This window comes from Camelina sativa, chromosome 14 (genome assembly GCF_030686135.1).
Source record: "Camelina sativa cultivar CO46 ecotype springtype chromosome 14, ASM3068613v1".
Lineage (NCBI taxonomy): Eukaryota > Viridiplantae > Streptophyta > Magnoliopsida > Brassicales > Brassicaceae > Camelina > Camelina sativa.
In genome coordinates this window covers 2,486,326-2,508,388 of record NC_141893.1, presented here as the reverse complement: position 1 = coordinate 2,508,388, position 22,063 = coordinate 2,486,326, and the positions used below count along the sequence as shown (strand labels likewise).

At 38.4% G+C, this 22,063-nt stretch overlaps 5 protein-coding genes, 1 non-coding gene and 3 pseudogenes across 13 annotated transcripts; 4 read left to right on the top strand and 5 right to left on the bottom strand.

Annotated features, from left to right (window-relative positions):
- Nucleotides 1-74, bottom strand: TRNAI-AAU (transfer RNA isoleucine (anticodon AAU)). Its single transcript has one exon. It is a non-coding gene; the product is annotated as a tRNA-Ile (tRNA).
- Nucleotides 75-1,871: 1,797 nt separating this feature from the next.
- Nucleotides 1,872-2,384, top strand: LOC104739199 (uncharacterized). Its single transcript, XM_010459473.3, has one exon. The coding sequence runs from the start codon at nt 1,956-1,958 to the stop codon at nt 2,229-2,231; it is 276 nt and encodes a 91-aa protein (XP_010457775.1). The 5' UTR covers nt 1,872-1,955; the 3' UTR covers nt 2,232-2,384.
- Nucleotides 2,315-6,842, bottom strand: LOC104739198 (putative sugar phosphate/phosphate translocator At1g06470). Of its 4 annotated transcripts, none has more exons than XR_015579917.1 (12): nt 6,405-6,601; nt 6,283-6,299; nt 5,393-5,951; nt 5,137-5,306; nt 4,761-4,846; nt 4,606-4,655; nt 4,383-4,450; nt 4,119-4,219; nt 3,684-3,868; nt 3,457-3,543; nt 2,885-2,979; nt 2,315-2,799 (listed from the first exon to the last, which is right to left on the bottom strand). XR_015579917.1 is itself a non-coding variant. In XM_010459472.3 (12 exons), the coding sequence occupies exons 2-12, from the start codon at nt 5,662-5,664 to the stop codon at nt 2,682-2,684; spliced, it is 1,245 nt and encodes a 414-aa protein (XP_010457774.1). In that variant the 5' UTR covers nt 5,665-5,951; nt 6,405-6,623; the 3' UTR covers nt 2,377-2,681. The 4 variants fall into 4 exon arrangements, 2 of the variants coding, with proteins under 2 accessions (XP_010457774.1, XP_087340269.1); XM_010459472.3 differs by lacking the exon at nt 6,283-6,299 and adding an exon at nt 3,976-3,988 and having other exon boundaries at nt 2,377-2,799; nt 6,405-6,623; XM_087484143.1 differs by lacking the exon at nt 6,283-6,299 and adding an exon at nt 3,976-3,988 and having other exon boundaries at nt 2,377-2,799; nt 4,739-4,846.
- LOC104739196 (uncharacterized) lies at nt 6,738-9,188 on the top strand. Its single transcript, XM_010459470.2, has 7 exons — nt 6,738-7,020; nt 7,366-7,491; nt 7,609-7,725; nt 7,846-8,029; nt 8,285-8,399; nt 8,477-8,641; nt 8,875-9,188. Exons 1-7 carry the CDS (start codon nt 6,910-6,912, stop codon nt 8,909-8,911), a joined length of 855 nt encoding a protein of 284 aa, XP_010457772.1. The 5' UTR covers nt 6,738-6,909; the 3' UTR covers nt 8,912-9,188.
- Nucleotides 9,030-11,040, bottom strand: LOC104739197 (putative CCR4-associated factor 1 homolog 1 pseudogene; annotated as a pseudogene). Its single transcript, XR_015579918.1, has one exon. The product of XR_015579918.1 is annotated as a putative CCR4-associated factor 1 homolog 1 pseudogene (transcript).
- Nucleotides 11,041-11,357: 317 nt separating this feature from the next.
- LOC104739195 (protein ROOT PRIMORDIUM DEFECTIVE 1-like) lies at nt 11,358-12,817 on the top strand (annotated as a pseudogene).
- A 123-nt stretch (nt 12,818-12,940) lies between these two features.
- LOC104739192 (ATP-dependent zinc metalloprotease FTSH 8, chloroplastic) lies at nt 12,941-16,085 on the top strand. Of its 2 annotated transcripts, none has more exons than XM_010459466.3 (5): nt 12,941-13,325; nt 13,675-14,826; nt 14,903-15,216; nt 15,294-15,534; nt 15,622-16,085. In XM_010459466.3, exons 2-5 carry the CDS (start codon nt 13,675-13,677, stop codon nt 15,970-15,972), a joined length of 2,058 nt encoding a protein of 685 aa, XP_010457768.1. In that variant the 5' UTR covers nt 12,941-13,325; the 3' UTR covers nt 15,973-16,085. The 2 variants fall into 2 exon arrangements, with proteins under 2 accessions (XP_010457768.1, XP_010457767.1); XM_010459465.3 differs by having other exon boundaries at nt 13,318-13,590.
- A 113-nt stretch (nt 16,086-16,198) lies between these two features.
- Nucleotides 16,199-17,221, bottom strand: LOC104739193 (uncharacterized; annotated as a pseudogene). The gene has a single exon (XR_015579919.1). The product of XR_015579919.1 is annotated as an uncharacterized LOC104739193 (transcript).
- Nucleotides 17,222-17,316: 95 nt separating this feature from the next.
- Nucleotides 17,317-21,529, bottom strand: LOC104739194 (putative alpha,alpha-trehalose-phosphate synthase [UDP-forming] 7). Of its 2 annotated transcripts, none has more exons than XM_087484141.1 (5): nt 21,242-21,529; nt 18,698-20,727; nt 18,329-18,602; nt 17,908-18,242; nt 17,317-17,805 (listed from the first exon to the last, which is right to left on the bottom strand). In XM_087484141.1, the coding sequence occupies exons 2-4, from the start codon at nt 20,665-20,667 to the stop codon at nt 17,931-17,933; spliced, it is 2,556 nt and encodes an 851-aa protein (XP_087340267.1). In that variant the 5' UTR covers nt 20,668-20,727; nt 21,242-21,529; the 3' UTR covers nt 17,317-17,805; nt 17,908-17,930. The 2 variants fall into 2 exon arrangements, with proteins under 2 accessions (XP_087340267.1, XP_087340268.1); XM_087484142.1 differs by having other exon boundaries at nt 17,317-17,801; nt 21,242-21,474.
- Nucleotides 21,530-22,063: the final 534 nt, after the last annotated feature.

Below are 22,063 nucleotides of genomic sequence, written 5' to 3'. Positions count from 1 at the left end.
TGGCCCATGCAGGTTTCGAACCTGCTATCTTCGCGTTATTAGCACGACGCTCTAACTAACTGAGCTAATGAGCCTTCGTGTTCACAAGTTATTACGAAATATTTTGAGACTTGAAAGATATTTGAAGTTCTTCCCATTCTTGTATTGTAATGTTAAAAGTAAAAGACCCTTTTGTTAATATTTTTAAAAATAGGTTTTGTGAAACTTGCTAATTCTAAACTCACGTATACTATGAAAAAAAAAAGTATATATACATATATGACAACATATATGACAACTCCAATCAAAAAGATATAGTATATGACAACTGTTTCACTTCATAGCATGTTCATGAACAGTTCCACACTGGCATACGGTTGAAGGTTGTTTTAGTACATTTACATCTATACACTATACGGCAATTAATCTAGGTTTCTGAACGTAGTTTTCAGAAGAAAAATGATTGGTAACACCAAACTCTTCTTAAGTCATAATAATCCCTAGCACTAAAAAACAAAAACAAAAGTCTTAATCCTCGGCTTATTATAAACCAAATCCAAATATCTGGACAAATCTACTTTTTTAACGGTCAAATTGGTTTTCCAGCTACCTTGACTTCTTCAACCTATTGTTGCGCACGACGCGAAATTGATTTTTTTTTTTTTTTTTTTTTTTTAAGTAAAATAATATACGATCCCCGTAACTAGGAGTAAATATTAAGTATTGATTAATATTATATTTGCATTTTCCAGTCAAAGCATAAGAAATAAGAACTCATGAGTCATGATCGTTATTCGTTACATGTGTTGAGGAACTACAAGTTACAAAAACTAAGTTGATTTTAATTTATAAATTCTTTCCTCTGTAACCAGAATTTTACAAGATAATACAAAATGTCACAAGCTGCGTCAACGTAAAGAAACGCTTACGTTTGGTCTTGTGTTTTTTTTCTAGGAACAACAACCGTTAATTAACATCTTCTTTAAATTAAAAAAAAGTCCAAAATTGATTCTAAAGTCAAAGTAATCTAGACTTCAGTTAAAAAAAAAAGGCAGTCATTTGAGAAACAAACTAGTTCACAAACTCATGTAAACTGTTCGATCTTGTTAAGCCAACTAGCAAAGTATTTGCGTATATAACGTTATTACTTGGAACATATATATACAATTTTGGGTTCATATATATAAACGTGATTACAATTCACAAACTATGCTTAAACTACATAACAATCGATTGATAAAAAGAACGGCTCTCACTATACGATCAGAGCCGTACCTTAGGCATATAAAAAAAGGCAGTTGTCTCAGGCCACAAAAAAATTACATAAATAATAGGTCACAGTTTTTCCTAAATTAGGCTAAACATTCATTTATATATGATGTTATAGGACTTTTTTTTGGAAACAAAACAAGACTCATATAATTTACATTATGAAAATTTTGTTTGTTTTTCCTTTCCATTAGCTACCAAATCTTGCTTTTTAGGAATATGTTTTGAAAATGAACAATATATCCTTTTTTATACTAAAAATAAAATAAAATTTCTCTCAAAAATAGAATATGAGAAACTATATTTTTTTTTGCCTTAGGCCTCTATTGACCTTGGCACGCACTGTATACGATGTTACAAAGCGACCGTTAGCATTATTGTCTTGGTGGATCCCTCTGTATAAAAAAGCGAAACTGCTGAACCGTTCTTTCATGTCAAAGATAAATATTATTAGATACCCAAAATACCCCTGCTTCCCTTCCACGGTTCCACTACATTTCGCCAGCTATTTTTTTCCCTTTTTCTGAAGGAAAAAAGGTAAGGGTATCTTATTCTTTCCTTAGTCGCATTTGACAGTAATACCCTCTCCTTCTCATACCTATTAAAGCTACCACCACCGTCTCTTCTCCACAGTATAAGAATGTTGCACCGTGACTTGACTCTGTAGTTAGTTGTAGAGAGAGAGAAAAGACAGAGAGAGATTTACAATGGGAGTGATGAAGAAATGGTCGTCGCTGAAGAAGAAGAAGCAGCAACAAGAGGAGGAGCAAGTCACGTCTAAAGAAACTCAGACATGGCGGCGATTAAGGAATTTGTTTTCTACGTCTTCAACGCCGTCGTCGGGGAAGTGGAAGCGAGTAGAGATTATATTGCTCACAGAGATAGTGGACGGAGTAGTTTACAAGGTCATGTATGTTGTTGAAGCTTTCGTTCTCGTTTCGACGCTCTGCTTCTTCTACCTTTGTTGTGGATGCCACATCTGAATTTTGCTGCTCTCATTAAATTATTCTTTGGGATTCATATTTGTTCTGTCTGAGGTGTAGTGTTAGTCTATGTTTTATACAAATAAGCTTAAATGTAATCTGATCGTTCCATTGCGTAGTTCCAGAGAATTATTCTGAGACCAGATTTTTTCAGTTTGGATTGAGCATTCAATTTCATGAAATCATCATTACAGAGAATTAATAAAATGGGTACAAAAGATTGGTAAACTTAAACCAAATATGCTCGATTACACTTCTTTCTATACGGACCAAGTACAAAAGAAAGAGAACAAAATTCATTCCAACTCTTGATATAAGCTATGTTCTTTTGTTTTCCTCACATTTCCAATTCAATTGCCTTTAAAGTAAGTATTTTCTCAGGGAAGGTCCACACGCACTTCCACTTTAACGATGTCAGGGTTACCAATGAATTGTGTGTAACAAAAATTGTTAGGGACTACTATCTTGATCATCCATCTCATCAAGTATCACATATTTTCCAGTTTGACTTGGAGCTTGCAACTGCTTTTCACCCTCTGTTTTGTGACCCTTTTGTAGTTTATCATATCTGGGAAGACATCAAAAGCATAAGGACTTATTCGAAGTCCCAATACTCCATGCGACAAAGATTAAGGAGAAGAAAAGTTACTTACTTGTACCAGTTGAACAAACTGACACCAACCATGATGATCACCAGACCAACACCTTTTAGCCATGTAAAATCGTCATGGAAGTAAAACACCGCAACCTGTATAAGAACAACAATGAATTTTTTACATTTTCCCCAATTTTTGATCCAGCATTTATCAAATATTTAATAACACTGATATAAAATTCCTCTAGATGCGGGGGACATGTAGTCAAAGGTGTATTATAGTGAACGAGAAGCCAATTCTAAAGACATTAGTTCTATTTCATCGACTCATAATCCATCCTTATGAAGTGGACTCTAGGCAGGTCTGTCAATTTGTATGCCATATGACCAATGTAGTCTCACCAACTTAAGATATGAGTCCCCTAATCTAGACATCACCGCAACGTTTCAAGCAAATGTAGTTAGGACTTTCTTGCAAATAGAAGGAAATCAGAACTTACAATCTAAGCCTAACTAGTTATATCATCCAGACCATTTCTAATTGGCAAACTATGAAGAAGGCTGGAGTTTATTATAATATCTGAACTTACTAACAACATAATCCAAAAGGGTTAAGAATATAGGACGTACCACTATGGTGACAGCCTCTTTAACAACGCCTGCAATTGTGACGGTTACAGCACTAGTCACGGAAACAAGAACATACTCTGTCAAAACCTGAAACAAAATATTAAATAGTGAGCATGGAAGAAGGATCAGATACAAAATTCAAGCTTCAAAAGATGACTCAAACTCTACTTATCAAGACAAGTTCACTCTTACAATAAGAATTGTAAATTGTTTAGTAAAATGCTCACCATACAAAAAGCCAGTGCTCCGCCAAAAAGCATTAAAAAACAAGTTCGAGCGAAATGTTCTCCACTATCAAAGTATTTGTTTTCTGTAAATTCACTCCAAGGATCCAGAAGGAGAGAGAGAAGACCAGTCACTATAGCCATCACTGGTGCCATGTAGCTCATCAATATGAATGGATTTTTTAGGCCTAGATAAACAAAGCAAAAACGTTTATATTTATTCATAGGTCCTGTCACTTTGAAGATATTAAGAACAAAAAAATTTTAGAATAAAAACACCAAGAGCATAACCCACCAAAGCTTTCTTTCTAGACATCATGTTGCCATCAGGATGAACCAAAACATTGGAAGACAAAAACCACAGAAAGTAAAGGCAAAGGGTTAATATAATCCAATGTATGGTTTAAAAGGAATTAAAAAATGAGTAAAATAATATACCTGCAAAAGAACTTGCGTCATACACCAGCGGAAACCAGACATGACAGCAGCAAGCATGACAAAAACAAAACCCCAAAACTCAAATTCTGTCTCCTTGGCAACTGGATGCAAATTTAATATACTTGATGGTGAGAATTTAATTTAATGTCTTTGGTTAGAAAGAAAGAAAAAACATCTAGATAGATGTTGAGCAAACAGGTAGAAGAACTGGCAAAGGTTGAACAAAGGAATACAAAGTATTATAAATGACGGATTAAAACATACCTGTTAACAATATTCCTGCTGAGATCACTGAAATAATGCCAAAAAGTTTCAGGCTTGGAGACTCCAGCCTTAGAAGAGAAATATAGTGTCAGAATAACACATCAAATAAAAATGATAGAAATACTCCATAATGAAAGTATAGCATCAAATCAGTGTGGTAACTGAAAATGGTTTTAACGTACAAATCAAGATATATTAACAAAAATCGTTATGCATAAAGCACCTGAAGGCAAAAGCAAACAGAAGAAGATATATTGGGGCTGCAGATTTGCACTGCAAAAAAAAAAACGTGAAAATCATTAGACAAGTCTCATCTTGTCTCACCCGCAAATTCCTAAGAAGTTGCATAGACCTACCACAGAAAATAAGATAACTAACCATAGTTGCAAACGTAACCGATATGAAGACAAGTGACTCATTACTTAGGTTTATATCCATAGCAGTTCCAAGTGCAGTTGGTACAACTGTGAAAGGACAGTCCATGTTGGTCATCAGTTCATAGAAATTTAATATAATCAACTTTCGAAATACTGAAACAAAAAAAAAAAACTAAATCCTCAGAACTTTCCAATCTCTCATATTCATTAAATACTATAGATGATAATGGCATTGCATAGTTTGCAGAAAGTTCTCAGTAGTCAGTATTATGTAGTGAGAATGCCATAGAAATTCATAGCTAAGGGAATGCTCCTTAAGACATAATGATTTTAAAAATAAATAAAAAAGAGTTCATGACATGGTTTTGTTAGTTTACCTCTAACGAAATAGTCTCTCCATGATATGGTAACATCAGGATGAAATCTCCCCGACCAATACCATGTTATCATCTTTGATAAAACAGCTTGTATGGAAAAGTGAATGGTATTCATTAACAAGGGAGCTGGAAACTTCCCTAAATCATCTCCTAAGAGAGTTTTGTTGTACCTAGGAAATAAGCAAGCAAATTATATGCTAGCAGTATGGACCTAGAAAAAGAAAAAGAAAAGGGGAAGTCATAAAGACATACTTACAGCGTCAAAAATGTGCTGAAGGTGTACCATACAAGTATAAAGAAGAGTGTTTTAAGCACATCAGCAGGAGAGATACCCTCTGTTGACACTTTTGGCAATGGTTCGAGGGTATCACTGGAACTGTAACCAACATCAAAACTTCTGGATGCTTTTATCTCCTTCCCAGAGACATTTTCAATATCAAAGGGCTCTAAAACCTGTTCTCTGTCTACATCTTCCTGACTGGATATAGGTTCCATTGTACCACCACGGAGCTGCACTCTTTGCTCCATCAATAATCTGAAATCACCACCAGCTAACCTTTTCGGCTAGCATTCACAGATCGCTCTCAGAGCATGCGATCTAGTACTCAATAGGGACCTGTGATGGACACCCTGCCTCGGAATTGGGAGAGAATTATTCTCCTTTGATCCTATACACATATGTTCAAAATGGTTCAATGTCCAACTCTCTCTCTCTCTCGCATAGCCCAGCGGGCAAACTGAATTCAAGGAAGGTAGGAACTCCAGATGTTAGGGAATATGCAATGCAATTCTCTGGTACCACTTGACACCTTCACCTAGAATCACAAAATTTACATTTGATAAGTAAGTGGAAAGCAAAGCTAGTAGTCACACAAGAGCCACATTGCAATCAAAAGGCAAGCTTCTAATACGATGATGCAAAGAGATTCAAACACAGCATCTTCAAACCGAATAAAAATAAGCCACATTTTCTAATCTTATAAAGAACCAAAAGAATTAGCAGACCAAGAAATTAGAAAGCCATGGCATCAGCAAATCTGAGTTTCAAGAAATCGGGTGAAATGCGAAACGAGATTGAGCAATCTTCAACGATTCCGAGCTCAAACAAATAAAGGCATTAACGAAAAGAGAACTACTCATATGAACCTGGATCGGGGAGTGAGCTAAAAAAAAAAAAAAAAAAAAAAAATCACAGATTCAAAGCTCGCGAACGCGGATAAAGGAGAAATCAAAAATATATGGCAAGATTGGGAATAGAAAGAGCATACAGAAAGAGAGAGAGAGAAGAATCGTGGCTTGTTGGATCTGATCGGAGCAGCTGAAACTTCGTGTGTATGTTTTGTGAATAGATTGATTTAGGGAGTCGCAACCGCTGGGTTTGTTGGAGTTTGGTGAATTTTTACGAAAGCATTACCGCTCCGACTCGGAGTCTCTCTGTACATTGCAACTTGCGTTAACCTTTTACAAAATATTATTATTTTCAGAGAAAGGAATAATAATCCATTTTTCTCGAAATATTAATTATTATTTTATTGACGAGAAAAAAAGCGGGTCGTTGTCATTCTTGTCCAAGTCTCCGGAAAAATAAATCTTTCTAATCTAATTAATGTTTTCTTTGAGAAGATATTATTCGAATCACGCGCGCTTAAGGTAAAAGCCACTCATTATTTTTGTTTGCCAAATCCCTCATCTAATCTAAGTCTCTCACTGCAATCACTCGTTCGTCCTTTCTCTCTTATCTCTTTCTCTCCACCGATCGAAGAGATCAAAGAGATGGAGCTTGAATCCACCACCACCGCTCGACGCAGGCTCGCTGCCCTCGCCGCTCACTTCCCGGCAACCACTTACGATCCCGCCTCCACCGCTGCTTCTCTCGTTCCCTTGGTATTTCCCTTATCTCTCTCTCTCTATCTGTCTCTCGTTTCCTTATCTACATAAGCCGAATCGTACGGTTGTTCTCATCTAGATTGATTCTCGCTGTGAATTTTTACTTACAAAATTGGATCAGATCGACCAGGTACTACTGCTAGAGGATGCGATACATAATCTCTCAAGTAAAAATATTGGAACACTTAGTCTGATTCCTTTGACCTAAAAACCTTGATTTCTTTAAAGTTATTGACATGCTTATGGATGGATAGTTGAGATATTTGTACTCAATTAGTTTGGTTTGATGTTTCCTTTATTTTTCGTCTCATGCTCTTATGTCATCACTTTTGTGATCCTCAGAACTGCAGCAGCAGTTTGAACTCTGTCATCACAAGGTGTGACAACAAAATCTCTTTTGCCCGGCAAGCATCTTCTGAACAGGGTTTCTTTATGAGGCAGGCTTCGTCGACTGATGACGACCATGAGGTACCAAGTTCCTTCTTTTCTGGTGATTATAAATTTAGTTAAGGAGTCATATCTGCAATCCAAATGAATCATGCTCAAATAGTTAACCCCTTTTGTCACTTGTGATGATGGTTTCAGAACTTAGCCATCAGTTTTAAGAACTCTGTCATTAGAAGGTGTGACAATAGGCTGTATTTTGCTCGGCAAGGATCTTCTGCACAGGGTTTTTTTATGAGGCAGGCTTCCACTGATGAGGTACCATCACTTCCTTTCCACATTTTGTTTTTATAAGCTCCTCTTGTCTGCTGGTTAAATTTTGCAAATAGTTATATACTTGTATAATACAGAATTGTTTCAAAATGTTTTTTTTTGCAGAGGACCATACCACAAGATGCTGCACCTACCACCAAAATAACTGGCTTCGATCCCTCTTCACCTGAGTACGCCGCTCCACGGTTTTCTAAGCCTGCAAAAGAGGAGTTCGTTCTCTCTGATGTATCACCACCAAATCAGCAAAAAGAAAAACCTAAGCCTGATCTTCCTAAGTTAGCCAATTTAGGTACAAATACAAATTCATAATACCAGATACATTCCTCTCCAGTTAACACTACTTTTCTGATCACAAAACCTGTTAATTTTCTTAGAAAACGTTTTTGCAACCACACAATTATTACAATTTATATAACTTATAACTAGCAAAGGTGTTTTCTCACCAGCCTTGATCTACAGCTAAAAGTACAGGAACAACCAACCATACTTCAAACATATCTTTACCCTTGACCATGAGAACATATAAAACCTGTATGTTTTGCAGGTACTGTTTGGTCTCCGAGATCGAATGTTGCTGAATCTGAACATAGCTATGTTGTGGCAATAGAGCTACCAGGGGCCAGTATTAATGATATAAGAGTGGAGGTCGACAACATAAAGTAACTAATACGCATCTTCACACATGTTTTCACTTTGTTCCCATTACTCTCAGTAGGTACTTACCGTTCTGCTGTAGCTTGACTGTGACAGGTAGACGCACATCTATCTGTCAAAGAGTTGATGCAGGAACTAAAGCTTCAATCCTTGGATATCATAAGCAAGAAATACTACAGGGATCATTCAAAGTTTCCTGGCCTCTCCCCAGCAATGTGAACAAGGATAACGTTTCCGCTGAATTTATGTAAGTAGAAGAAGCTATACTTATCTAACAATCCAACCTTATGATCTTACAATTCTTCTCCTTAAAATTTTTTTTAATCCTAGAGTTTATATGCGTATGTCTGTAAGTTTAAGTTGGTTTCGGATTCCAATTTTAATTCTTTGTACCAGTCACTAGGTATGAATTAGTTAGCTACGATTTAGCAAGTTTTACAATGAGCATTAACACCCAATTTATTATTGCAATTGGAGCAGGGATGGGATTCTGAGAATAGTTATTCCAAAGCTTTGAGAGGGTTCATCGTTCTGGAACCATATCTATACATACGGTAAACGATGTGTGTGTGTGGTATAATATATTTATAGATGTGCAGTTTGTGTGAAAGAAAATTCAAGATAGAAGAAAGATATGTAAAATAGTTTGGTCTTTTATATATAACGAATTGCAGACAGGCATTACTCAGCTGATAGAGTAAGCCATGTAAACAATCGATAAATATATAAAATAAATCCTTCATTACTACTACGAAAAGCCAAAAAGGAAAAAAAGAAAAAAAATGTCAAATGCATCTAATCATCCTAAAGCAGGAAATCTTAATCTACTCAACTACGTAGCAAGCATTCTTATCGTAATAATTCGGAAGCGGTCCAAGGTACTCAACTGCAGGTGCTGTCTGAGACGGGTATGTAACTGTGCTTGAAAGTGGATGATAGTTAAGCGGCACATACACACCAATATGGTTGAGCGCCCATGTCTGACCAAGATCATCGATGAAGCAATGCGAAGGTACATCGTAGTTTGAGACATATCCATTATGGAACATAGGATATGAAGCTAGATTCTGGTGACACATAAAAGGGATAAGGGACGCCGGCGCAGGGGCAGGGGCAGGGACAGGGACAGGGACAGGGACAGGGACAAGGGCAGGGGCAGGAGCAGGGGCAGGGGCAGGGGCAGGGGCAGGGGCAGGGGAGGTTTGGAGCATTCTCTTTCCAATACCGTAGATCAATCCTCTAGCATACATGGACTCTTCATAGATTTGTTTGAGCTTGGTGAAGACAAGTGCAGTCATTAAGCTGTCGGAACCAGCGTGATGTGCTCTTCCCACACGAGTGATGTCGAGTAGCTGAGCCAATTTACTTAGTCCCAGGTGGTCACCGAGCCCTTCACAGTATCCAGCCATGACCTTGGTGTCATAAACCTGACCAAAGACCTTCACAATCTCCGATGCAAACTCTCCGCGAGTGTCAGGTAGTTTGCCGTTGTTGAGGATACAGAGGAAGTAGGCGAAATCGTAAGCTCCTTGAAACGTGATGAACTCAACGTGTTCCTGGGATTGAAACATGGCGATAAGCTTGGGGAAGAACCCGTAGCCGAACATATCAATACCGTGGTCTCGAATCTTTTGCAAATCAAGACCGTGTCCCCTCAAAAACTCGATCGAAACCTCGTTGCGTGTGTCGGATGGATCGCCGAAATTGGAGAAGTTAAACTCCCAAGTGCCACCGATCTCTCCCTTGGCGTTGAAGAGAGTGAAACCGCACTGGATCAGCTTCGTGTTCTCGACGTTACCTTTCAAGGCTACGTACCATTCTTCGTTGGATGAATCGATGAAAGTCCGGAAAACAATGCCAGGGTACTCTGTGTCGAATGCGATGAGTGGGAACGTCCTGAGACAGGTCTGCATAAGACCCATCTCCTTATCGACGTTGGTCCTCCATACCTTCCTCGCCATCGGTGGTGGTGGTTGATGAATCTTGTCCATGATGAGTGCAGTTAAAAATTAGGGTTTTTTTCTTAGGAGGGAGAGGCATGAGAAGACGAGAAGTCGGTTTGTTTGATTGTGTGATTTGTGGGCAGAGCTTTTAGGGTTCTTTAATATATAAATTGTTAAAAAAAAAGAAGAAGTAATTATCCTTTTTTTCTTTAGTTATTATTTAATATTCAGAGTAACCTGAGTTTCCTTTTTTCTCGGATTTTCTTTTTATTCAATTACTTAATAAGATGTGTAACATAGCTTGCTCTCCAATTAATCGGTATTCGTATCCCACTGTTTAATATTCACTCGGATTTTTTTTTTTACTTTTCGCAAAATTAAAATTTAGAAATTATCTTTCTTTTTTTTTTTTTTGTCTCTTCTTCTTTTTCCCCCAATTGATTTTTATTTTTACATCGTTCGTTTTTACTTTTTTTTTTTTGCCAATGTGTATAGAGTGGTGCTGCCAATACAAAAATTATATTGATTTGTATAAATTATATATTAATTACTTTTGATTTTAATTTCAAAATTTTTTTTTGGCAATAATACTAATAAGCACTTGAATGGTTGGGGTATCTCTAACAATGGTTGTTATTAGATGCTTTGAACACTCAGTTATAGAAATCACTTCGTACTATTTTATTTTTTTATATAGTAAAAAAAAAAACTTATCTAGTCGAGTAATTTGTAAGAGTATACGGTTGTTATAATTTTACTTTTTTTTTGATAAATAATCCATAACATCAAATTTTATCCATAAGGACCATAACACTACTATCATTTTTATATAAAAACTTCAACTTATCTGATATTATTTTATCACCTTCTATTAAAAAATGTAATCCGGAATTGGATGTGTAAACTGTGTTTATACGTGTAGTTTAAACGAATTTTAGAGCGGTGAGCTAATACATATTTCACTTAGCTTTTATATAGGTGGTTACAGTTAGAGGTGTTTTGCTCGTGATAATACAAAAAGCTCCATATAATTCTACTTCTCTATTCTATACAATTTTTACGCAGAGAGTGTGTATTTTGTTATGCCCGTAAGGTGTTCGATACAATTACGCACAGAGTGTATTACAGCCCAAGATTAGCTCCATATGAGGTTCATTCTCATGAGATCACTTCTGACTCACCCTTGTGGTGGCTCCTCCATCATCAATGTCAGATCAACAACAACCACGTCTGCTCAATATGTCGCTTCCAGGTCAAGAGACCCTGTTTTCGAGAAGCTCATGGACAAATAAATACAAGAACCTTCTCAAAGTCATTGCTATACAAGACCTTGTTCTCGCCAATCCAACAGCTGATCCTCCCTCTTTGTCCATTGATTTCCTCTCCAGGCTCTCCCAGAAGCTCCACCTTAACCGTGGCGCTGCTTCTTTTCTCCGGAAGTACCCTCACATCTTTCATGTCTTGTATGATCCTGTGAAAGCTCAGCCCTTTTGCAGGTTAACTGATGTAGCCATTGAGATTTCTCGTCAAGAGGCTTTGGCTATCACTGCTACTTTGCCTCTCGTTGTTGACCGGTTGGTTCGGCTCTTGTCTATGTCCATATCAAAGTCAATCCCGCTTCGTGCCGTTTTCAAGGTTTGGAGAGAGCTTGGCCTCCCAGATGACTTTGAGGACTCTGTGATTGCAAAGCACCCTCATCTTTTTAGGCTTAGTGATGGTCATGAACCCAATACCCATACCTTAGAGCTGGTTCAAGAAGAAGAGAAAATACTAAAATTTGAAGCCGCGGTTGAGAATTGGAGGGTGGTTGAGTGTTCTAAGGAGGATTGCAGTGTCGATAGAACCGAGATTCAATTTAGTTTCAAACATAGTTACCCACCAGGAATGAGGCTGAGCAAGAACTTTAAGGCTAAAGTTAAAGAATGGCAGAGACTGCCTTATGTTGGGCCATACGAGGACATGGTTGGTAAGAAAAAGAACAGATCCGGAGTGATGGGAATAGAGAAAAGAGCGGTTGCATTTGCTCACGAGTTCATCAGTCTGACTGTAGAGAAGATGGTGGAGGTAGAAAAGATCAGCCACTTCAGAAAATGTTTTGGGATTGATTTGAACATAAGGGATTTGTTCTTGGATCACCCGGGCATGTTTTATATGTCAACTAAAGGGAAAAGACACACTGTGTTTCTCAGAGAGGCTTATGAGAGAGGACGTTTGATAGTTCCAAATCCCGTTTACGAGGCCAGGAGGAAGCTTCTCGACCTTGTTCTCTTGGGACGCCATGCTGCTTTATCAGACTCTGGGAACACAACAAGTATGTCTGAACAAGAATGAAATTGCAGACTCCTCTTCAGTTGTTTTGAGTATAAGCTAAACGATCGACCATATAACATTCAGTGAAGTGTAGTGGAAAGCTTGAGAGATGATGAGATCACCAAGATTCAATCAGCCTCGAACGTCTCTAGCTACATTGAGGAAAGACAATACAAGATAAGCTCTGTGTCCTGTAGCGTTTCGGATCAATTGTTTTGCTCAAAACCAAAAAGCTCAAGATAAACGAGGCGAGTAACTTGATGTATATGCGAGTACGTGGATCAAAAACAATTGTATACGAAACCAATGTAAACTGTCTTTGTTTGTGTGTACTTTGTTGGTTATGTCGACAGGAAGTCATAAAACTATTAAAACTCAATACGTCTTTTATTTCTTCTGATTTTTGCTTGGTTGCCAATTGCTCAATGTGGCTTCTCTTATTCTACTTAAAAGCTCTCCTGTTTTTGTTTTTTTGTTTGTTGTACATAATTTTTGTGACTTGTCGAAAGAACAAAAAATATACAGCCAGATTAAAACTATGAGGCCACTGAGAGGAAGCCACGTAAGCAGTTCGGAAACCACATCTCTTCTCTTAAAAAGTCGGACACTTCTTCATTCTCGTGTCCAAAATAAACTCACTTTCTCTTCTTCGTCTGCCAAATCACACAACAAGAACAGGTGCGTTACTCTCTTCGCTCATCTTTCTAATCTTAATCACTTTCCGTTTTGTTTGGTCCAAATCTGCGAAATCTTATGAAAATAATAACAAAAAATTCTATGAAATCTTTTGCATATGATTCTACTGCCTTTTTGTTCAGCAAGCCTATTTGTTTTTCTTAATATTCCAGTAGATTTCATCTTTGGTGCATAAAAAGTAGCAACCTTTTGTCCATATGCGTCGCTCATGTTGATTATACTGTTACCAGAAAGTTGCATGTTCAAGGTCTAGTTATTATATCTTTGGTTCTTTTTTCTTTCAGATATCTTTCGTTTTTGTTCACGCCATGGCTTGTAACCGTTTGTGCAGATGGCTGCTTCATCGGCTTGTCTTATCGGGAGTGGATTATCTGTCTACACTACAAAACAGAGGTCCCAAAAGCTTGGCCTTGATAGGACATCTAAAGTTACAGTTGTGAAGGCTTCTTTAGATGAGAAGAAACAAGAAGGAAGGAGAGGTTTCTTTAAACTCTTACTAGGCAACACTGCAGCTGGAGTGGGTTTGCTTGCAAGTGGGAAAGCAAATGCAGACGAGCAAGGGCAAGGTGTTTCTTCGTCTAGGATGTCATATTCTAGGTTCCTAGAGTATTTAGACAAGGGAAGGGTTGAGAAAGTAGATTTGTATGAGAATGGGACTATAGCTATTGTAGAGGCTGTTTCTCCTGAGTTAGGTAACAGGATTCAGCGTGTACGCGTGCAGCTACCTGGATTAAGTCAGGAACTTCTGCAGAAGTTGAGGGCAAAGAATATTGATTTCGCAGCACATACTGCTCAGGAGGACCAAGGTTCTCCAATACTCAACTTGATTGGGAATCTTGCATTCCCAGTTATCTTGATTGGCGGTTTGTTTCTTCTCTCGAGACGGTCTTCTGGTGGAATGGGTGGCCCTGGTGGTCCTGGCTTCCCACTTCAAATTGGTCAATCCAAGGCAAAGTTTCAGATGGAGCCAAACACTGGTATAACTTTTGATGATGTTGCTGGAGTTGATGAAGCTAAGCAAGATTTCATGGAAGTGGTGGAGTTTCTGAAGAAGCCTGAGAGGTTCACTGCTGTTGGTGCCCGGATCCCCAAAGGAGTTCTCCTTATTGGTCCTCCTGGTACTGGGAAAACCCTGTTAGCAAAAGCCATCGCTGGTGAAGCTGGTGTACCCTTCTTTTCCATCTCGGGTTCTGAGTTTGTTGAGATGTTTGTTGGTGTTGGTGCATCAAGGGTCCGTGATCTTTTCAAAAAAGCCAAAGAAAATGCTCCGTGCATTGTTTTTGTAGATGAAATAGATGCTGTTGGTAGGCAAAGAGGTACAGGAATTGGTGGAGGTAATGATGAAAGAGAACAGACCCTAAATCAGCTCCTGACTGAAATGGATGGTTTTGAGGGTAACACTGGTGTTATCGTAGTTGCTGCAACCAACAGAGCAGACATTCTTGACTCCGCTTTGCTAAGACCAGGGCGGTTTGACCGGCAGGTATATACATACTTGATTGGAATACCCTGTGTCTGTGAAGTTGCTGGTTGCGTAGCGTGTGTTCTTGTTGATGCAGGTATCTGTTGATGTTCCAGACGTTAAGGGAAGAACAGACATACTCAAGGTCCACTCCGGGAATAAGAAATTTGAAAATGGTGTTTCACTTGAAATAATAGCCATGAGAACGCCTGGATTTAGTGGAGCTGATCTTGCAAACCTCTTGAACGAGGCTGCCATATTGGCTGGCCGCCGTGGAAAGACAGCAATATCATCAAAAGAGATTGATGACTCAATTGATAGAATCGTAGCTGGCATGGAAGGAACAGTCATGACAGATGGGAAGAGCAAAAGCTTGGTTGCTTACCATGAAGTTGGCCATGCCGTATGTGGGTAAGTCACAATTCAGATTAGAAGAATGTGTTTGTTATTAAACACCTTAGTTTGAAGTTCGTTATTCGTTCTTGCAGAACTTTGACTCCAGGACATGATGCTGTCCAAAAGGTCACATTGATACCACGAGGCCAAGCAAGAGGTCTGACTTGGTTCATTCCCTCAGATGACCCTACTCTAATCTCCAAGCAGCAACTCTTTGCAAGAATTGTTGGTGGACTCGGTGGTAGAGCCGCAGAAGAAGTCATTTTTGGTGACTCTGAGGTGACTACTGGCGCAGTTGGTGACTTGCAACAGATCACCGGTTTGGCTAAGCAGGTAACTACAGTCCAAGCTTCAGCTTTTGTTCCTTTAGCCTAAACACTGAATAAAATTAATTGATAGTATCTGGTTATTGACCTGCAGATGGTGACAACATTTGGGATGTCTGAAATCGGACCATGGTCGCTAATGGACTCATCGGGTCAAAGCGATGTCATTATGAGAATGATGGCAAGAAACTCAATGTCTGAAAAGCTTGCAAATGATATCGATTCAGCGGTGAAGACATTATCAGACAAAGCATATGAGATAGCTTTGAGCCACATTAGAAACAATCGTGAAGCCATGGACAAGATTGTTGAAGTACTTCTTGAGAAAGAGACAATGTCGGGTGATGAATTCCGAGCAATCCTATCTGAATTCACAGAAATCCCACCTGAAAACCGAGTTGCTTCCTCAACATCAACATCAACACCAACACCAGCGTCTGTCTGAGTAAGAGACCTTTTAAATCTCTGTGTATATCTAGAAACACTTGCCCATACTGTGTAACAAGTATATCTTAATTTGCCTAGTTGGAGTATATAATATAAATTCGATACAAGAAACTCTTTGTCAAATTCAGGAACACAGATGCATAGTCATAGACTCAAACTTAAATGACTAGTCCTGTAATAAGCTGCAAGAGCCTTTGACACAAAACTGAAAACAAAAACCAATGTTAAGTCATAATCTTACTCAGAATTTATCGCCTGATCGAGCTGTGAGATTCAAATTGCTTACATTTGTGCACACATCACCAGGTACAGTTCATTCCCAAAGGAATTATTAACACAAGATAGGAATCAAACCTAGACTTAGACGAACTAATGCGTCTGGGAAAGTTCTAATAGTCCTACAACACATGAAGAGTCTTCACACATTATTTATTCAACTTCGATTTAATCATCACTCAAAGACAAAAATGATCCAAAGTTCCAACCTTTACACGATAATTCAGACGCCGTTTTCACCAGCAACTCCGTGGTTGTTGCCCTTCTTAACCCACACCATAGCCCGTGTAGGTGTAGACGACCAATCATGTCTCTGGTTTCGGTAATAACCTTGTCCGCTAGTCAACCTCGCAGGCCCCTTGACTTCTCTAGTCTCTCCTTCCCCTTCTACTCTCTTCTTGATCCAGCGTTCCTGAAATTTAGTTTCTTCTTTAGCGGCATGCTCTCCCTTGGACGTGAAAACTCTCCGAGTGTCCTCTTTCACCGGATCACTCTTCTTTTTATCCCTCGGATCTCCTCCATCTTCGTCCTTGTTGCTCACAAGTGTTGCAGAGACCTTAAGTTCCTCTTTCTGAACGCATTTTGGTTCTTTATTAAGATCCTCCACCTAAACCCTTTTCCTCGGGCTTCACGGCCTTTTCTTCTTGTCTCCTTGGTTGTTCATGATCAACCTGCTGCTGCTTCGCCTTCACTCCTCTCTCTAGTACTGAGTCTGAGTCTTTTTGCTTCCTCTGTTTCCTCTCTTTCTCCTTCAGCCAACGTTCCTGAAGCTGAAGAATGGATACGTAGTTATCCGGAATCGAAGCCACACTCTTCTTCTTCTCCTCCTCCATCGAATCTCCTTCTCATCAGTCCCGCATTATTACTATTATTACTCATCAATGCAACAAACAAAAAATGGGGGAAAAAGTTGGGAAACACGAAGCGATCGCACAATTAGCGAGAAAGACGAAAGGCCCATCCCTTCACAACAATATACGTAGAAACGTTTTTATTCCAGCCTAGTTCTGACATTTGACACTTTTAGCCTTACAGTATATATATACAAAGAAAGGCACAAAGAATAAATAATAAATGAAAAAAAATTTCAACAATGGACACGCAACGTTATCTTTACATACTATTTTTGGTTTTCACAGTTTCGTTTTTGTTCAAGATCCAATAAACAGCCGAATCCCAAATTGATATCCTCAAGATCATCCAATTACAATAACAAATAATAATCATAATAATAAAAGAAAAAAAAAGAAAGAAAAAGATCAGGAAAAGCTTTTGCTTGTTGTTACTTCAACATCCTGCAACACAGCCCTGAAACCAAACATACCTATTTTTGCTCCTCCTTTGATTAATTGATTGCTCTTCAAATAAACATTCTGAAAAGAACAAAGCTTCACATCACCATTTTTTTTTCCTTTTTTACCATTAATACTCTCAGTTCTCACTACCCTTTTCTGCTTTTCTTTCTTTCAATCACAAACACAACAAACAGACCACCAAACTCCAGTCTCTTCCTTTCCTTGTCTTTTTGTATGTTTTAACCACTTTAGCCATCTATCTATGCACATCATTCATTGATAGTGTTTATCAGAAACAGGACCATAGGATGTTGCAGAAACAGAGCAAAACGAACTGGAATTGAGATTATAGAGGGCAAAACCTGGCAAAAGATCTGGTTTTATATCAAAGGGCACCATCAAGTTCACGCATTGAGAAGTTTGAAGCCTCTGATGCCTCAGCTAGAGATTCAAGCATGCTTGTCACTTCAGTAGTATCGTCCAAGTAGTATTTAGCCTTGCTTGGCTTCTGCCCAACTGTGCATGCAAAGACTAGAGCATTATCACACAGTAACCTTTTCGACATCGCATTACCAATCGCTTCAAACATGTCTTCATCAGATCGGTCATCTCCAATACATAGCACAAAATCAACCGGTTTTCCCTTTTCAGCCATCGATGAAAATATCTTCTCTGACACAGATCCTTTGCTGACTCCCTATACTCACACAGAGCACAAACTCCACGAATTAGATCTTTTTAAAAAACACTAATCCTTGAATTATGTAGAAGAGAATAAATTACCTGAGGCTTGACTTCTACAATGTAGTGACCGCTTTTGACTGCCACTGGCTCATTAGCTAGAACACTCTCTAGATGCTCTAACATTTCCTTTGCTTGTAACGAACCAAAGCCTGGATCCGCATCCCGATATTGCCAAACCAAAGCACTCTCTTTGATTTCAATGGAAGAGCCATCGGTAGATTCAGTGTACTGTTTCATTACAGGTTCCACGATCTGCATCCACCCAAAATCAGAGTTCTGCCCACATGTTTCCCATTCTTCATTGCCTGACCACCTAAGGAAAAGATACAAGGCATGTTACTAACCATGAAGGAGAATAATTATACAACTATGAAACAAGTGGGAATAACAAGTAGAGAAGAAAAGCACCTCAAGAAGTATCCATGCTCCGCCGCAATTCCAATGTTTTTGCACGGCGCGAACCACTTGCCTAAGCTTTCCCTCCCTCTTCCGCTGACAATGAAAATTGAATTCTTCTTGTCCTCGCAAAGTGCATCCAAGAAGTTAAGAACTTCCTGGCTTGGAGCTTTATTGATGGAGTTTTGAGGCATCAGAGTGCCATCATAATCCAACAGTATAGCTCTGCTTTTCGCCCTTTTGTAGTCTGACACAATGCACGGTATTGAAAGCTTTCTAAAATTAGGATCGAGTGCCACAACTCTGAAACCAAAACTAATCCCCATCCCCCAACACCTTTTCTTGAAATGGTCCACACATATCCTCTCTAGGTCTTGCAAGAAACTTCTTGACCAATAAGCTACATCGTGAGTACTAACATACCGGAAATGTTTCTCATGTCGCAGCTGTTTCTCAGCATCACTCATTGAAAGGGCCTCATTTAAGGCTTCTCCAGTCGCTTCAACGTTCCATGGGTTTACGCGTATAGCCCCACTAAGCGAAGGAGAACATCCAATAAACTCTGATGCAACCAACATGCTCTTCTTTGGGCCACTAAAATCTGATTCAGATCCAAGTAAACCCTGTCTACAAACAATATATTCGTAGGGAGTAAGGTTCATACCATCTCTAACAGCTGTAACGACTACGCACTCAGCAATATGGTAATAGGCATTTATTTCATTTATTGAAACCGGAGTATCAATATATATGATAGGCTGATATCCAGGTTTCCCAAACTCTTCATTGATCCTCCTGCAGCTTTCTTCGATCTCACCGCGTATTTCGTCTACATCAATACCTTTACCCCTAGCGGGATTAACAATTTGAACCAGAACGGCCCTTCCCCTCCAATTTGAGTGCTGCCTAAGCATTTGTTCCATTGCTAAAAGCTTCAGGTTTATACCCTTGAAAATATCCATGTCATCGATACCAAGCAACACAGTCTTACCTTCGAAACGATTTCTGAGCTCCGTCACCTTACCTTCCTCCTCTGAATATCTCATCACCGACTGAATCCGACCCATGTTGATCCCGACTGGCATGATCTTGATTCCCACAGTCCTCCCGTAATACTCCAGGCCAATGTAGCCTCTCTTAGACTGGTACTCAAGACCCAACATCCGACTGCAGCAAGTAAGGAAGTGACGAGCATAATCAAAAGTGTGAAAGCCAATAAGGTCACTGTTCAGTAACGCCTTAAGTATCTCCTCCCGAACAGGCAGAGAGCGGTATATCTCAGATGAGGGGAAGGGACTGTGAAGGAAAAATCCCATCCTTATCCTGTTAAACCGTCTTCTCAGAAACGTCGGCAAGACCATCAAATGGTAGTCATGAATCCAGACAAAATCATCATCCGGATTGATAACCTCGATAACTTTCTGGAAGAAGAGCTTATTAGTCGCCACATAAGCTTCCCAAAGAGACCTATCAAATCTTCCACCATGATCAGCTGAAAACGGAAGCATGTAATGAAAGAGTGGCCACAGCTGTCTCTTGCAGAAACCGTCGTAAAATTTAGATTGCAAATCAGGTGGGAAAAACGTCGGAACACATTTGAATTTGTCCAAGAGTATCTGCGCCACGTCGTCTTGTTCATGTGAATCAACATCAACGCTCAAAGATCCAACATACAATATCTCCATATCCTCAGGCAAACCGTCCTTAAGCTGCAGATACAAAGAATCTTGATCCCAACTAAAACTCCAGCTCCCATTCCGTTTCTCGGCCTTCAACGGGAGGCGGTTAGCAACAATGATCATTCGATCAGAGGAAACAGAGGAAGGGTTATCGGAAGAGACACTATATGCTTGATCTTCATCGAACTCAGACACATTACCAGGAACTGTCATTACTCTAGGAAGCCGCCTACGCTCCCTTCCCATGACAGGGAAATTCCCTGATGCCAAGTCTAATAAATTCGTGTACGACCTAGAAATCATCTTTGCTCGTCTCCAAATCCCCAAAAAGAATCCACAAACTAAAACACTAGTTCAACAAATCTGCATCAAGAGAAACACCAGAATGCACTAAGGTCAATCTCCACGAACAAGATCTACGCACAGAAGTACCCAAAAAAAAAAAATCAAATTTTTTGGTAATTTTAAATACTCAGCAAACCAAATCGAGAGCTTGAGCAATACCCAGATATCAAAATCAATCAAGAATAGTCACTAATCATCTTCTATCACTGAGTTAAGAACCAAACAAAAAAACAAAAACTGAGCTTTACAGGGGAGGGGGCAAAATAACAAAATCGAATGAATGACACATTCCTATCATCTAGAAAGCAAGATCCATGAAATTACAACCCAAAAGCTAAAAACAAAAGATTCACCTTTCAGATACATGAACAAAAAAAAAAAAATCTAAATCGAAGCGACCCGATCCCTCAATTGAGCAATCAATCACAAAAAGAGGAACCCGAGAAAGAAGAAAAGAGACCCAAAAAAAAAATTGAAAACCGAAAAAAAAAAAAAAAAAATCTCTTTGGATTAGTCACGAATCGAGACTCACCTTTTTTTGTTCCTTTGGCAAATGAAGAATCTGATCTTCTTCTATCTAACCCAAAAAAATGAAACGTGAAATTTAATCTAGGGTTTATATGGAAAACTCAAAAAAAAAAAAAAAAAAAAAGATTATTAAAAAAAAATAAACTCTGTTTCCAGCCTCATATGTGTATTCTGGAATAATATCATATATGCCCCCTCTATTCTATAGACCAAGCTACTATAACCACTATATTATATAACTCCAAAAGTCAAAAGTTTCTTACCCATTAAAAGATACCATTTCCTTTTTCATGAATAATAAAAACATTATCACATCTTGGTACTTAACATTTTTTCTTTTTGAAATTAATAGTAATCAACAAATTTAACTTAAGTTATTCCAAATATATATATATATATATATTAAAAAATTTGGATAAAATTTTCATATAGTACAATATTTTAATAATTTATTATAAATCTATGTGAAATCTTTAAAAAAAATATTCTAAAAATTGATCATCAAAAGTATTAAAAATAAAAATGAGAACAAAACAAAATATATAGAATGAAATTTAAACTACAATATATATATATATATATATACTGAACACAAATTAAATATTGGGTGTTCATGTGGACATTAGTAAGAGATCAGGGGCAAAATAGAATAATCAGACGGAAATAAAGGTGAGAATGTGAAATTAAGCATAAAGTCGCACGTATAACAGTCGTACATCGTGTGTGATATACTGATATGGGAAGCTCTCTTGTCGTTGGATATGAATCTCAAAAGGAATATTATTTTTTTTTTAGTTGGGGTTATGATTTTACTGGTCAAATCCAA